This window comes from Phascolarctos cinereus, unplaced genomic scaffold, assembly GCF_003287225.1.
Source record: "Phascolarctos cinereus isolate Bilbo 61053 unplaced genomic scaffold, phaCin_HiC Scaffold_8;HRSCAF=390, whole genome shotgun sequence".
NCBI classification, from domain to species: domain Eukaryota; kingdom Metazoa; phylum Chordata; class Mammalia; order Diprotodontia; family Phascolarctidae; genus Phascolarctos; species Phascolarctos cinereus.
The window spans coordinates 50,285,596-50,301,312 of NW_027556291.1; the positions used below are offsets into that span (position 1 = coordinate 50,285,596).

Genomic DNA, 15,717 nt, shown 5'->3' on the forward strand with positions numbered 1-15,717 from the left:
ACAGAGAGATAGCAGCCTACTGCTTTTAGGTAGGGGAGAAAATAACAGTTCATGAGATGGCAGCTGAACCTGAAAGCACCATCTTATCTAGAGAATTAGATGCCACAGGGGATAGAGCCCTGATCTAGGGAGTCCAGGAAAACTGAGTTCAATTCCTGTCTCACACACTTGCTAGATATGTGACCCTGGACCTGTCATTTGTCCTCGCTCACCTTCAGTTTCATTATTTTTTTTTAAAAGAGGGAGGGGCGGATATAAAAGTGCCTACCTCAGAGGGTTGTTGTGAGCATCAAACAAAGCATCAAGTGCTTTATGAACCTTAAATTACTGTATGTGTAAGCTATTATTATCCCAGCACTTGCTAAGAAGATATAGCAAAAATCACTGAGGAGGATAACCTGGGGACACAGGTCATCTTAAGAGCCTTCCTTTGAAAATGGAGAATTTGCTTGGTAAGTGGATTTATCAGCCCTATCTGAGATCTGGTGTCAATCGATAGTGTTGCAAATAAAAAATAGTATTTTAATGCCTTTACTAGATTTATGAAATATATATTGACTCTGGACGACTGACGTTGGTCAAAAATTACAAGAAGTACTGGTAATTCAGGGGCAAAGAGTGCTAAATGTTCTTCTTGTGAGAAATGGATGACATTGAGTGTGTAAATAATGAGGACAAATGCAGCCAGATCTATGGAAGCTTAAAACATTTCAAGTCTAATATATTACAAAGACAGTTCAATACTGATAAATGTAAAATAATGAGTTTTATGAGGCTTTATCACATACTGTAAGTCAGTGGAGCTCCTAAAATATAAAGAATAAAAAAAGTTGAGTTGAAAGACCAGTACGCATGCATTATTGATGAATGATGAGGAAACTGAATGAGAAGAACAGGTAGACAGTGTCTTGAATAATGATGACTTTGATGAGTCGTTATCACCCAAATCTGTGCACTTCATAAAAGAGAAGGAATAATAAAGAGCAGGAGAGTCACAAGGCAGGCCTCTGCTGAAAGGGAAAGAGGAGGAACCAAGAGAGAGACACAGCAGAAAAGCCCAAACGCTGGTGACTCTGATAGCCTTGTTTGCCTCACAAAATGAAGGTGTGTTTCTTTTGCAAACTATGAGAAAATATTGCCAACTAGTGTTCATGAAATAACCCAGAGGACTGAGCTTGATACATATGGTGCAAACAGACCATGTCAGGATGACTGTGCAAAAATGTCATGGGAGTGGAGAATCTAAACAATCTTACTGAAAGAAAATGGAAAACTGTCTGCTCTCCCCTCCCCCCTCCCTTGGAGTTGCAAGTCTCCTTGTCAACTACAGATGCTTTGACATGTTGAGAAAGCCACCAAATTCAGGAACATCGGAGTCTCACGAAATCACGTCAAACCATTTTTCAAATCCTTTGACTTCACTAACCCAGCAGCTTCTCAGCCCCACTGGCTCCTGTGATATGAAACCCCTGGGTTGTATGATAGCTTTTATCAGCACGTTGTGTTTTCTTTTTACCAAGTTCATCAAAATGCTTCTTTTATACGGCTCTCTGAAACCTACTTTCAGAAAAAGAACCTGACAAAGGCTCTAGGCCAAGGTCTTTTCTATTACTTATGTACACAAGGGAAGGATCAGACTACCAATATGCAAGGAGTTCTCACACTCATGTTCACACACACACACACACACACACACACACACATACACACACACACACACGCACACATAGGTTTCTAGTCTTACAGCTGAGCTGAGAACCCAAGTAGTAGTACAGAGGTGAAATATGAATGGCTAGGTCCTGCCATAGAATGTATGGTAATAAGATGCTAGTACTAGGAAGTACAATGTCCAGAGATTGAGGAAGGTGTAGTCAATGGAACACAGTGACTCAGCTGAGACTGGAACATTCAAGAAACAAGTACTGCTAGTTGAGCCATTTCTTTCTATTGTCCTGCCTAGAGATAGAGTTGTCACACACAAAAACTCATTTCCCATGCAGTCTCTTCATGTTCGCAATGCCTAGTCTACCCACAAGCCTTTGTATTGATAGCAAGCAAGCTATCAAAATTAGACGGGCTTAGAGTCCTGATTCCACAAAGCTTTTCCTGCTCCCCTCAGTTTCTAGTGCCTCCTCTTCCTTAATTAGCAGGTTTCTATTTTGTATCCACCTACGTACCTGAGCTTAGAAACAGACTCCTTGAGGGCAGGCACTATTGGGCTTCCGTCTTTGTATCTATCCCCAGCACTCAGCAATGCCAGGAATGTAGCAGGTGCTTAATAAAATCTCATTGTCTGATTGATGGACTCTTGTTAGGTATAATGCAATGGTATTAGAGTAACTCAGTGCCCTGGAGGAAATATTTGATGAAATACTATGGAGGAAAGTGAAAGGAAGAAGCAGATGATAAGTGTCACAGACCTAACTTAAGGAAGGGAGGAGGCAGAAACATGGTGGTACCATGCAGTGATACTAGCTTCCCTTTCTGTAACATTTGCAAGTCCATAACTTGTTGGTGTTTTTGAAAAAAGATGTTCATAAATTCAGGGCAGATTCTATTTTAACAACTCCAGGGAGCTAACCAGTTTCTTTGCTTGTCCTGGGATATGATTATATGAAATCTTATGAGTACTGAGCACTTTTTGTTAATTTCAGCCATCTGATTCCATGGCTGCTTCAGGTAAAGCTCTGTGCTAGCCACTAAATGGGACTCTTAGTATGCATGAGATGTGGCTCTTGCACTCACAAAGCTTAGGGTCTGGTTGTATAGGGGGAAAAGACAGGATCATTAAACAGTATAGTACAAAGAGTGCAGAATACGTGTGAGGCTTAAAGAAGTGCCGGGAGAGTTCACAGAAAGCAGGAATCTCTTCTGGCTGGGAAAAATTAAGGAAGACTACATGGAGAAGGTGGCGTTTGAGGGTGCGCAGGTTTTCAACTGAGAGATATAGGGAGAGGGCATTTAGGGGCCCTGTAGTATGAGTGAAGTATAGAATATATTTGGAACATGGGGTATGTGAAAGGAAACAGTGTCAGATAAGTCTAGAAAAGTCAAAAGAAAAGAGAGTATGAAAGGCCCTGAATGCTAAGATAAAGAGCTTTTGTTTTGTGGTAGACTTTTCGGGTTTTTTTCAGTCATGTATGACTCTTCATGACCCTATTTGGAGTTATCTTGGCAAAGACACTAGAGTGATTTGCCATTTCCTTCTCTAGCTCATTTTACAAATGAGGAAACTGAGGCAAACAGGGTTAAGTGATTTGCCCAGGATCACACAGCTAGTGTCTGAGGCCAGATTTGAACTCAGGGAGATGAGTCTTCCTGCCTCTAGGCCTAATGTGCCACCTAACTATTAAAGGGTTTTGAGCAAGATGGTATACATTAGCAAGCTATCTCTTAGGAAGATTAATCTGATAGGATGGATGGGAGTGGGAAAATACTGAAGAAAGGGATGTTGTAATGAGTTTTGACCCTTCTGAGTTTAAGTCAACCATTTATTTAACTTTGGATGCCCTCCTATTGCTTTCTATAAAAGATATGTATCTGAAACCATAGGATGAAACAGCAATCCCCAACATTTCATATCAATTGTTCAAGAAAAAGAAAATGTGACAGCAACAAATGTCCCCATGTCATAAAGTAACCATAGAGAAGGATATACCTTCTGCCATAACCAGTGCTGTCGTAGGTGTAATCACCCCAGAACCATAGGCATGGCCACCTATACCCAGATGAAGACTTAGAATTGTTCCAGATTTTTTTAATCTTTGGTCATACATTCATATTGGGCTTTTGTCTTGTTGCAGACGTGCCTGTGTGGTTCGAGGCCAGGTTGTGGCTGTGGATGGGACACCTCTAGTTGGGGTGAATGTCAGCTTCTTGGGCCACAGTGATTATGGATATACTATCAGCCGACAAGATGGAAGGTAAGGCATCAGTTTTCCTCATTGTTCCTAATTCTTTTGGGCCCAAATGCTGTCTTTCCTCCATGAATAAGACCAGAGCTCTGAAGCAGCCATCACTAGAGGCAGTGGATCATGATGAGCAAGGAGCTACACTTAGAAAAAACCTGATTCTAGGCCTGCCTGTTGCTCTGTGCCGTGGGTGCCTTCCTAAGCTCTGTGCCCGGGCAAGTGAGGTAATCCCTCTGGACCCATGTCTTGGTCTTAAAAATGGAGTGAGAAGGTGGTTGTGCGGCTCCAAGGAGATACATGATTTAAGGATCTAAGTGTGAGTTACTGTTTGGCACTCTCTGCTGGAAAACTTCATCATCCTAGCTTGAGCACCAAGTAGATGGAGCAAAGATCATGCTCACTCCTTACCATATTTTCCCTTCACCATTCCCTCTCTGTCAAGGTCCCCAGCCATATTCCTCTCTCAGCTTCAATATGATGTGTTATAAGCAAGTTAGCAATCCTTTATTCTTCTTGTTACCTCCTGCACATCTGTCTGCATTCAGTGCAAAGGGTAGCAAAGTTTGGCCCATGGCAATAATATGGCTTTTTCTACATAGCAATTCCAAAACATTTTAAAAGTAAAAATAGAAAAGAGCGCAATTAAAGATTTTGTGGTTGTTAAAGACAGCCCAAAATATTTCTGCCGAAAATAAAAGATTGCACCACCTTAAAATAGATACAACAACTTAATCAGTTTGATTTTGGTTTTTGTTTTTTCCAATCTTTGTCTCACGATTTTATAGTAGCTTGTCTAGATTGACATCTTGCAGGAATGACCAGAATCACCTCCAGGCTGATCCCCAAGGGGATCCCCAAGGTCCTTGGAAGCCAGAGCAGGGAGGTCACTTGCTATAATGTTTGCAGCACGTGGAAGGATCCCAAGCCACAGACATTTTTATTGGCATCTGGATGGACACAATCCCCAATAAAACCTTGGTCTAAAGCATTCCAGTCAATGGCCCCATGTAGAGACATCCTCAAAGCACTTGCTCACATCCCTGAGAGCCAAATCCCCAAGGCAGGATGGCTTGGTGGTCACCTTGCAAATCTCCATCCCCCCAACCAGCACTTGGAATGCTTCTGTAAATGAGCCTGGCCTAGCTCAGGACTGTCTAGCTCAAAAAAATTCCAAGGAAACATCATTAGCATAATCATCAACAGCATCCATTCCAGAGTGATTAAGCCCCTCCTGTGTTCAGTGAGAGGTATTGGGGTGGGACATTTAGATAAGATATGACCCCCTGCCTTCTTGGAGCTCATTCTAGCCTTGGGGACAAAACTCCATTGAAGATAATATACAACACTGTGTGAAAAGGGAATTAGAGTCACAGAGCAAAGCTCCAGAAGAGGGATCCAGCAAGTTAAAACAGAGATCCAAAGGCAAGAAAGCGAATTTCTACCACATTGTGGAGGTGTGATGGGCTGGGACCCATGACTGGCCTATGACTCTGGAAGGGTAAGCCCTATGGAGAAGAAGCAAGATGCAAAAAAGTTGTTGTGGAAAGGGTAGCTTTCTGTTTTGAAAATACGTGCTAGTACCTAAAATATTAGACAGATAACATCATAAGTAGAGGGTAAGCTATGGAGTTGAGAAGACCTGGGCTCATGTCTTGCCTTCAGTACCAACTGTATGTAACCAGTGGACAAATCACTTAACCTCTCAGTATTTCCAGACAACTCTCTAAGACCTTAAGTTATAGATGAGTGGCTAATATACATCTGTAATGGGAGTTTCCACACTCAGTTTAGCCACGGTTAAAATATTTATATGGGCATATCCAGGAACTGGAATAGGGAAGGGTATTAGAGACAGCTTGGTTGGTGATCATCAAAGGCAGAAATTGCTATAAACCATATATACAGAAATGAAAGAGATGAGGTCAGGAAAGGGATCATTAAACCTGGCATGGTGTTGTAGGAATCAATGGCTTCAATTATCCAGGTATCTCCTGTCAAAAGCAGAAGTAATATAAGTTCTTGATTTGCCCTAAGGATCATTTCATCCTTCAAAAGGTGGAGAACCCAATGAGTGAAAATTTTATTCTGGATCTGATTTAAATTCACAAGAAGGAACTGGTTGCTGAGGTGGAAATGTTGGCCACCTTGGTAGGAAAGTGACTACTTCTTCTTTGAATTGCTCGTAATGAGATCTATGGTAAGAAAGCTGAGATAGTCTGAGAAGTACCCTAGGTTTTGGGAGAACGTGAGGCTCAGAGAAAGGAGGGGTAAAGTTCCCATTGCCTAACATTCTACAGGGGCAACCAGTCTAAGCAGGATGGGAAGCTCTCAAGAAGAAAACTGAAGAAACAAAGAGAAATAGTTCTGATGATGATGAAAAAGGGAGACATCAGAGAAATTAATGTTGGTGCACAGGGTACTCACCAACCAATTCAATGCTAAAAGACATGAACAGGGAAGGATTCATGGAAGATGGAAGAAAGGGAGGTCACATTGGGAGAGTTTTCCTCATACTACATAAAATAAAAGGTCCCCACATGAAGCAAACTCAGCAATAATAGGAAGATATTTGAAAGAAGCTTCCACAAAATAATTCTCTTAGGAGAATAACTGAAGATAAACTTGCTAACCTGGTACTACCTCTCCCCTTTCTCCTTCCTAGCACCCCTCTCTTGACAGCTTGTCAGTCGTGTCTCTCTTGACAGCTATAGTTTTAGGCACAGAATTTTGGCCCAGTGTCCCTGCTCCCAGGTCAAGTTGAAGTCTCTACTATCCCTAAACAATCCTAAAGACTTGGGTTTACTGAGCTCCTATGTCAGTTCTATGATTCTCTGCCCCAGTTAGACTACACCTAGCTTATCATGTTCACTTCTGGGTATCGTGTTTTAGAAAGTACATTGACAGCATCCAAAGGAAGATAGTGAGGAAATCAGAGTCCATGCCATATAACAGTTGAAGGAATTTGAGATGTTTAGCCTAAAGAATAGATGACTAGTGTGGATAGACAAGATAGCTGTGATTAAATGTAATTTAACTGGCCAAGAGGGTCAGGACTAGGAGGAACTGGTTGGAGGATCTACAAAAGGGCAGACTACAGCTTGAAAAACTTTCTAATGGTTAGAACTATTCAAAAATGGAAGGGTGGCCACAGGAGGTAGGTAGTAGTGCTAGAGGGGTAGGTCCCACTTTGAGAGGAGATTGACCACTTGTTTGGGACTGTGTTGTACAACAAAGGTGTCAAGAATGTTGCCTGGAACATGCAACACTCCAAGTATGGCCCAAACAAGATTAAGATGTAGTTGGGAAATATTTAACAAAGCAACTAAAAATACAATAAGACATGGATAATGTTAATATGTGGTTTCCTAAGTCAATATGTGCCTACAGAGATCCTTGTGTACCATTCAGTGACCTCTCTTTCCATTTGAGTTTGATACCAGTGTTGTAGAGGATTTTTGTTCAAGTCCAGGCTTTCTGAGTGAGGTTCCTTCCAAAGCTGAGATTCCATAATGCTATGAAAGATGGCAATGGGGATTTTTAACCTACTTAAGAAAACAAACTACTTTTGTGAATTTTAGTGTATAAATTTGTTTGTATGTAAATTCTCTTTCTAATTACAGAGGAGACATCTAGTCGTTAAAGCAGGCCCAGCCTTAGGTAGTTAGGCTGGATGTCTCTACATACTCTGAAGCACTAATGTGATATTTCCTCTCAAATGTCTCTAATTGGGCCTTTCCATTGACTCAGACTGGCCTTTTCCCTCAATTAGTATAAATAGTGAGGATTTCCTGTAGCTCAGTTGCTAGTGCCTATTGCATTGAACCAGCTTCTCCCTTGCCCAGTGTTTTCAGCCACATGCCAAGAATTGAGACATTGATAGGGGTACAACCACCTCTTTGAAATGGAGTGTACCTCCCTGGATCCTGGGCTTCCTATGGAGATCTAATAAACCCTCAAGTTTTTTTTTTCCTTTTTTAAAAAAATTCAATTTAATTTTATCTTCATTTCCAGATTATTTCCTTTTCCCCACCCCCTTTCCCACCTATTGAGAAGGCAAGAAATACAAAACCCATTACAAATATGAAATCACGCAAACCAAATTTCCTCATTAGTCATGTTCCGGGAAGAAAAAAAGAAAGAGAAACCCTGTTTTTCTTACTGGTATGCAGAAGGTCTCAGTGAAGGGAATAGTACTCAGTGAAGAAACTAAGAGAACCCTGCTGTATTTTGAAATTGTGCCTCCAAAAAGTCCTAGGATTTCTGTTTCTAGATTACACAGGGTACTAAAGGAATAATGTGTTTATCTTTTTAAAACCAGATACCAAGTCCATTCCCCTGCAGAGCTCCCTGTGGAAATCAGGTGTATACAGATGACAGATACTAGGCCCAGTCAGCCTGCTAAATCCCCCCTCTGGCTATAGCTTTCCCCTTTAGCTCCAGAAAGGGTGTGCTAAATATAAACAAGACTTTCCCATTGTCATGTTTTGGACATATGGTGACAGTGTGACAACAAACCTGAGCTTATTGGCTCCTCAGATTAAGTACATTTCAGAAGTAGGAAATCAGGCCTGAGGGGGAAAAAGACAAAAGAAGACCAGGATTAGTATTTGAAGGGCCTAGGTGGTCATCAGGGGCATATAATTGGAAGTGCATTGAAGGCTTCCCCCCCCAAAAAAAATATATGTATGCATGTGTGTGTGTATGTGTATTCGTGTATGCATGTATTCCCAATGACCTATCTCACTGCTTCAAATTCCCAGGGAATTCCATGAGTTACTTTCTTTCAGTTGGACAGTAATGATTGCAGTTTAGGTCCAGTCATTCAACCAATTCTGAATCTACCAAACTATACCCAGCCCACATGCCTCCAGCTTGTCCACAATGACAGTGTAGTCTCACCGCCAGGTCCATCAAATTCATAGCTCTGAGCCCCCATTTCACTGAACCTTCTTTGGCCAATGACAAAATTTCATCATGTAGCATCCTAGGTAAAGGATCTTTACTTAAACCTGAGCACAAAAGTGTCCCATCAAGCAGCCAATACTTGTATCATCTGTTGTCCCCAAACTATCACCTCCAATCCTCCAGGGAATGAAGGGTTATCTCCTTCCTGTATATACTTATTCACCTGACACTGTAATAAAGGGAATGATAAGGGAGCATTAAAGCCCTTCCCGTCAAACACTAGAGAGCCCCAGTGTTCTGAAGGCACCGCTTCTGATGGTGTAGCAGATATGGAGCATTGCAGAGAGCCTGGTTGCTTTATTTTTTTTTTCCCCAGTGGCAGGTTGGGGTGAGGTGGGAAGGAACCAAAAGGGAACTTACTGCCACTGACCCAAGTTCATTATCCCTTCTTAGGAATCACACTTGGGTTCCTCCTACTCTCTTTGTCATTTCTCTTCTTTGTCTTCATCTCATGCTTCTGTAGCTTCTTTGCAAGAGTTCACACCTGTTTCTTTTAATTACTTCTTTTCAGAATCTATCACCAATCGCCTGTGGGCTCTGCAGAGGGCCTTTTGGGTAAGAAGCCAGGGGAATTTGTCAAATGCTTTGCCATAATCTAAGTAAATTATATCTACAGAATTCCCCTAAATTATCAGCCTAGTAATCCTGTGAAAAAAAAGAAAATAAGATTATGCTGAATTAAGTTCAGAAAATCACACAGTGCATTTAGTGAGCCCAAGCATTTCCCAGAAACAGGGGTGCATCATTTTCACCCCAATATCCTACTAGTACTCATAACTCATAAGAACTTATGACCTAATGAGAACCTTGACCTCATAAGAACTTTTAACTCATGACCACAAGTTAAGGAATACCACCGTGTCGTAGGATCATAGAACTAGAACTGATCTCAGAAGCCACCTAGTCCAACTCCCTCATTTTATAGAAGAGGAAACTGAATCCCAAGGGTGACGTGCCCAAGGTCAGACAGGCACTAAGTGTCAAAAGCCAAATTTTAACTCGGTTTCCCTGACTCTGGAGCTAGTGATCTTTCTACTATGGCACACTGCTTCTAAAGAATTAAAATTGAAGGTTACCCAGAGGGCAATAGAGAGGTGCATGGTGGGCGTAAACATTATCAGTGAAGAATTTTGCAACCAAGGGTGAGTTAAGGATGTCAGAGAGAAATGCAACTAGAAAAGATGGGTCAATCATGTGGCAAGAGACACCAATAACCACTGGCTAGTCTGCATATCTTGGTGCATCCATGCAATACCAAGAGATCCAGGGGGAGGCTGCTAGCTTCTCCTTAGGTAGGCCCTCTATGGAAGGGCATGTAGACAAACTGCGCAAAATGAGAGGACATGGATGGATTATCAGTCAACATTATAAAAGAGAATATCTGCCTCAATGAAATTAAAGGTCTATCAAAGTGCTTTCAAGGCTCTGGAGCCATAAAAACTTGGCTTTGAGTTTGGAAGAAAGACTCTAGACCAGGGGTGGGGAACCTGTAGCCCAAGGCCACGTGCAGCCTTCTACTCCCTCGGGTACAGCCTTTTGACCGAATCCAAGTTTTACAGAACAAATCTTTTTATTTTTAAGGGGATTTGTTCTGTGAAGTTTGGATTCAGTCAAAGGGCCACACTTGAGGATCTAGAGGGCTACATGTGGCCTCAAAGCCACAGGTCCCCCACCCAGTCTAGACTAAATAAATAGTTCAATCACTTGGTCTGAGGATTCTAACTCTTCCAGATGGCCTTTCAGTGATTTTCCACGTTTGGAGAATGTTGTTCTGACCAGCTGCAGGTATACACACACACCTAACTCTGAATGGGTCTGTTTTTTCATAAGGCTACTTAGCATACAATGTAGGTTAGGCCTTTTTTATTTAGTCAACTCTCAACTATCCATGTTGATGAAAAGGGGCTCATGGTTGTGTCGAAAATCATCAAGAAGGGAGCATTCAGAAAACATTTCTTCTTGGCTCTGGTCATGGTTAGCAGGCATTTGAGGCTTCAAAAAGCATCTAATTGTTAGTCATTTAATTAGCAAGCAGTTTTATAGATTATCTACAGCAACCTTTTTATGGCATACTTCACCACCCTATCCTAGCCCAGGGTAAATAGATCATGTTGTTTTCAGGCTTCAGTGGTGCTAATAACTTGTCCAAGGGTAGAAAGCTAAATCCGTGGTAGTACATGGTCTAGAATCAAAGCCTCTGAGTAACAAGGGCAATGTCTTTCCCACTATTCCTGGCCTTACCTTAGCTTGTTACTTTTGCTCCAAGATTCATTTGCTCTCTAGTCCTCATTTCCTCTGCTTATGTTAGTGATGTCTCGATTATCTTAGATTGCTACTAAATGTAAAAGTCCTCCACTGAAACATTATCATGCTCTTACAACTGCTTGACTGAAAGAAACACAAGGAAAAATAATCTAATATTAGCTTTTCTCTTCAAATCTGAAAGATTTCTCCATCAACGTGTGATCTGTAAGCCTATAATAATTGCCATGTGGAAAAATTGGTATTATATCCATAAGTGAGTTTGATTCTTTGTCAAGGATTTTCATCATAGATGTCTTTTATAGAATTTTTTTTAAAATGCAAGGTATTGCTTCAGTCTCTTTTTTCCATAAATGCTAACATGTGCTATATGACATGTACTATTATAACTGTGTTAGTTATAATAATACATTTGCGTTGTGTTCTGTGCTTTTAAAAGTAATTTCATATCTATTATCTCAAAGCTATGGACTCAAGGATATAAATAAAGCTGATAGACTAATGTTATCTAGTGTAAATGAACCAAAGTTTGAGTCTGCACTATGTTTGCAATCCTAAATAAATCATTTGCCCTTACCAATACTCACTTAGACCACAAGGATAAATTAGGCCTTCAAGTGAAGAGTAGGGGGAATGTGACCATTAAGCTGTCTAATATTCACACAGGTGGCTCAGGGACATAATGTAAATAACCCAAAGCAAGAAATTGTCTTCAAATATTTTACATATGTCTTTTTATAGTGGACTTGCCTTGCAATGTGAGCTTTGTTTAGTCTTAAGTTAAACATTAGTTTATCATAAGATGACAAAACTATTGGGAACAGCCAGCCTTGGAGGGATTGTGGAAAGACAGGCACAGGAACATGCTGTTGGTGGAGTATAGGCCATTTTGGATGATGATTTGGAAGCGTATAAGGAAAATGACTAAACTGTTCATACCCTTTGACTCCATAATCATACTACTAGGCACATGCCTGAAGGGGTCAAACTCAGAAAGCAAGGTCTTAATGTATAGCAGAATTTTCAAAGCAGGCCATTTTGTGTTATCAAAGACCTGGAAACCAATGAGTTTGGTCCCCAACCATTTGGGAAATGGTTGAATATGTGTTCATGTGTGTTGGTATCCATATGACACATGAATGGAATGGAATAATATTGTGCAATAAGCAATGGGGATATGAGGATTTCAGGGAAACATGGGAAGATTTGTATGAACTCATGCAGATGGAAATCAGCAGAATCAGAAGAACAATAATATCCAGTGACTTTAGCAATGTAAATGGACAGTCACAAAAGGGAAACTGAACTCTGAGTAATGGAAACACCAATGGAGGGCCCAGAACAGATAATGAAACATATTCCTACCTCACGACAGAAAAGTGAGGGGCTCTGGGGACAGAATGTTGCATACTTGTTTAGATTGGTTGTTTATGCTTAACTGTTTTTCTTTGTTGCAAGGGAAAGTGTTCCTTTCTTGGGAGAAAGGCAAGGATGTATTTCCCAAAATGACTGTGCTGCAGAACCAAAAGGCATCTATAAAAGTTTTGAAAAAGCAGTGTTACCTTGCTTCCCCAGAGTTACAGAGTACCCAGTGATGAGGGAAGGCAGCCATGAGGCCTAATGGAAAGAAATCATTCTTGAAATTAAAATGTACCTACCAATAATCCAAAGAGTAGGGAATCCCAACATATATAAAATTAAGAAGTGAGTTCTTTGTGTCAAAAAAGTGAGATAAAGGGACTAAAGGCATTTTTCTTTTCTTTAATTGTATTTGGTTGTTGTTTTGACAATTGTTTTGACAAATTTTTTTTATATTTTCCTTTTTTAGCTTTGATCTTGTGGCCATTGGAGGGATTTCAGTTACATTGGTCTTTGACCGATCACCATTCTTGTCTGAGAAAAGGACCCTCTGGTTGCCTTGGAACCAGTTTATAGTAGTGGAGAAAGTGACCATGCAGAGAGCTACTGCACCTTCTCCATCCTGTGACATCTCTGGCCTGATGAGCCCAAACCCAATTGTGCTTCCTTCTCCCCTCACATCATTTGGAGGGTCCTGTCCTGAGAGGGGGACTGTTGTTCCAGAGCTCCAGGTAGGCAAATTGACTTATGAGTTACGAAAACCACATTGTATTGATGGTGGAGATAAGGGAGAAAAAAGCTGTGACTTCTGCCAGTCCACCACTCATATAGAGTGCTGTCTTTCCTAAATGAAAATGATGTTTTAGCCAAAGCCCCGAGTAATTAATGGCGTGCATTCTGAAGACAGAGAGTAAGGGCTCGGTTTTCAAGCCTCTGTCCGTGGAGTAGAAAAAAGCTAATTGACACATGGGAATCATTAACCTGATCAGCACCATTATCTCACTCTCTGAGCTAACCAGATATGGATCTGTAATAATATAGTCTGGTTAGCTCAGAGAGTGAGATAAATACAGATCTATAATAATATAGTTGGGGCAGCTAGGTGGCACACTGGATAGAACGTTGGGCCTGGAGTCAGGAAGACTCATCTTCCTGAGTTCAAACCTGGCCTCAGACACTTCCTAGCTGTGTGACCGAGGGCAAGACACTTAACCCTCTTTGCCTCAGTTCCTCATCTTTAAAATGAGCTGGAGAAGGAAATGGCAAGCCTCTCCAGTATCTTTGCCAAGAAAAACCTTTAAATGGGGTCATGAAGAGTCAGATGTGACAGAAATGACTGAAGCACAGCAACAATATGGTCTATGAGCATGGCCAATTTGTGGCCCTGAAATCAAAGTTCCTCCAGAAATCCAATTTAGAGACTGGTTCTCCACTTTTTTTTTTCTAGTGCTCCGAAGATAATGGCACATCAGCTAACCTCACAGTCAGTGATCAGTTTTGTTTTCAGACTCTTGTTGATTTTAAAGTCTACTTGACTTTTTATTGAAACTTCTAGAGAGTTTAGAAAAAGCAATTCTCAAATTGCCAGACTAATTCCTCCTCAAAATAAGACAAAATTGACACAGGTTGTGTTGAAACTTCAGTCAATCAACAAACATTTATTAAACACCAGCTATGTGCCAGGCACAGTTCTAAGTGCTGGGAACACAAAAAGAAGCAAAAGACTGCCCTCAAGGAGCTTACAATCTAACAGGGGAAGCCACATACGCAGGACAAATAGGATCTAATTAACAAAGGGAAGGCAAAAGAATTAAAAGGGGTGGGACAGGCTTCCAATAACAGATAGGATTTTAGCTGGGACTTAAAGGAAGCCAGGCAAGTCAGTAGGCTGAGCAGAGTAGAGAGAACATTCCAGGCATGAGGGATAGCCAGAGAAAATGCTTTACTTTGTTGGGTAGAGAATCCCTTCTGTTGATTGGAGAAGACTAGGCATAATAGGTTTTCCATCCAAATTAACATCTCTCCCTACCGGTTAGCAGTGTCCAGGAATCGTAAACTAGGCTAGAGCATTGCTGGGTGGAATCAGCCTGTGTATCTCTGTCCATGGTTTTCTGGTTGCTTTCTCCTAGGAAACCAGGAAGGAAAGAGCAAGATAGCATTTGATAAATGCATTGACTTAGAGCTTCAATTTCTTCACAGATATTATCAAGAAGTTTGGATCTTATTTTAACAGAAGACTTGCTCAGTTGACCCTATCCTACTGCTACCATCTGAAAAGGATCAAATAGCTATTTAATGAGCAGGAAAGACAGATGGGTAGTCAGCAGGCCCAAGAAGGGAATACCAGCCCTAGGGAACAACAGAATGACCAGGAATTCCCTGGCAAGAGGAGGTGTCATATGTTGGACCTCCAAGCCCTGGCAAACATATATTGCTTCTCTAACAATGTGCAGTGTGTGTGGGCTGCTTTGAAGTGGAAGGAATAGAGGAACAAGTTGTCCAAGCAATATATGAAAAAAAGGACTGAAATAAACACACTGGCTATCCTTGCCCTAAATCAGATCATTTATCATGAGGGACTATTCTCTGACATTTTTTGAAAGATGGACATCAGGGTACCTGGGATTTGACCTTAGTACCCAGTTTCTATCACGTGCTTCCCTCTTTTCCTCCCCAATTGATAAAGAAAGCCTAGCCTCAAGGACTCAGGTGGTGTTCTAACACAGTATCCAAGGGTTAAGGCCCAGTTTGCAAAGGTATTATTTTCTCTCCACAGGTGCCATCTTACAGCAACTCTTTCCCAGAATTTGGTACTTCCAAGCATAGTGAAATGTGAGCATACAATTTCATGAAAAATTTGGCCTTCAAGGCCAAAGTTCAAGGAAGACAAGCTTCCTGGTAGCCGTGAAGATGAATCATAGGGTAACTTTAATCCTTGTTAGAAGATATCACTGGATGGCCTTGCTTCCCAGGTCTTTACTCTTGGAGAGCTCAGCCTGAATAAGGATTGCAGAAAAGGATTTGCAATCTATGTCTCAGAGCCCAACAAAAATGTGTGTGTGTGTATGTGTAAGAGAGATTTCTTAATGAGGCCCAGAGCATAGAATTTCTCCACATCTAGCATGTAAGCTTGTCCACTTCCTACAAAGCAGTTGTGGGAAAGACACTGTGAAAACAGGCATTGTTCTTGCCCACAGACTTCCTGCATTGGAGGCCAGAG

General features: G+C 41.2%; 1 protein-coding gene across 2 annotated transcripts in view; it reads left to right on the plus strand.

Annotated features, from left to right (window-relative positions):
• Window positions 1-15,717, plus strand: part of TENM1 (teneurin transmembrane protein 1) — a 649,974-nt gene that overhangs the window by 514,759 nt on the left and 119,498 nt on the right. For both annotated transcript variants that reach the window (XM_020976349.2, XM_020976350.2), the window contains 2 exons: window positions 3,804-3,923; window positions 12,967-13,228. In XM_020976349.2, coding sequence (XP_020832008.1) covers window positions 3,804-3,923; window positions 12,967-13,228 — 382 coding nt within the window. The remainder of the gene's footprint in view (window positions 1-3,803; window positions 3,924-12,966; window positions 13,229-15,717) is intronic.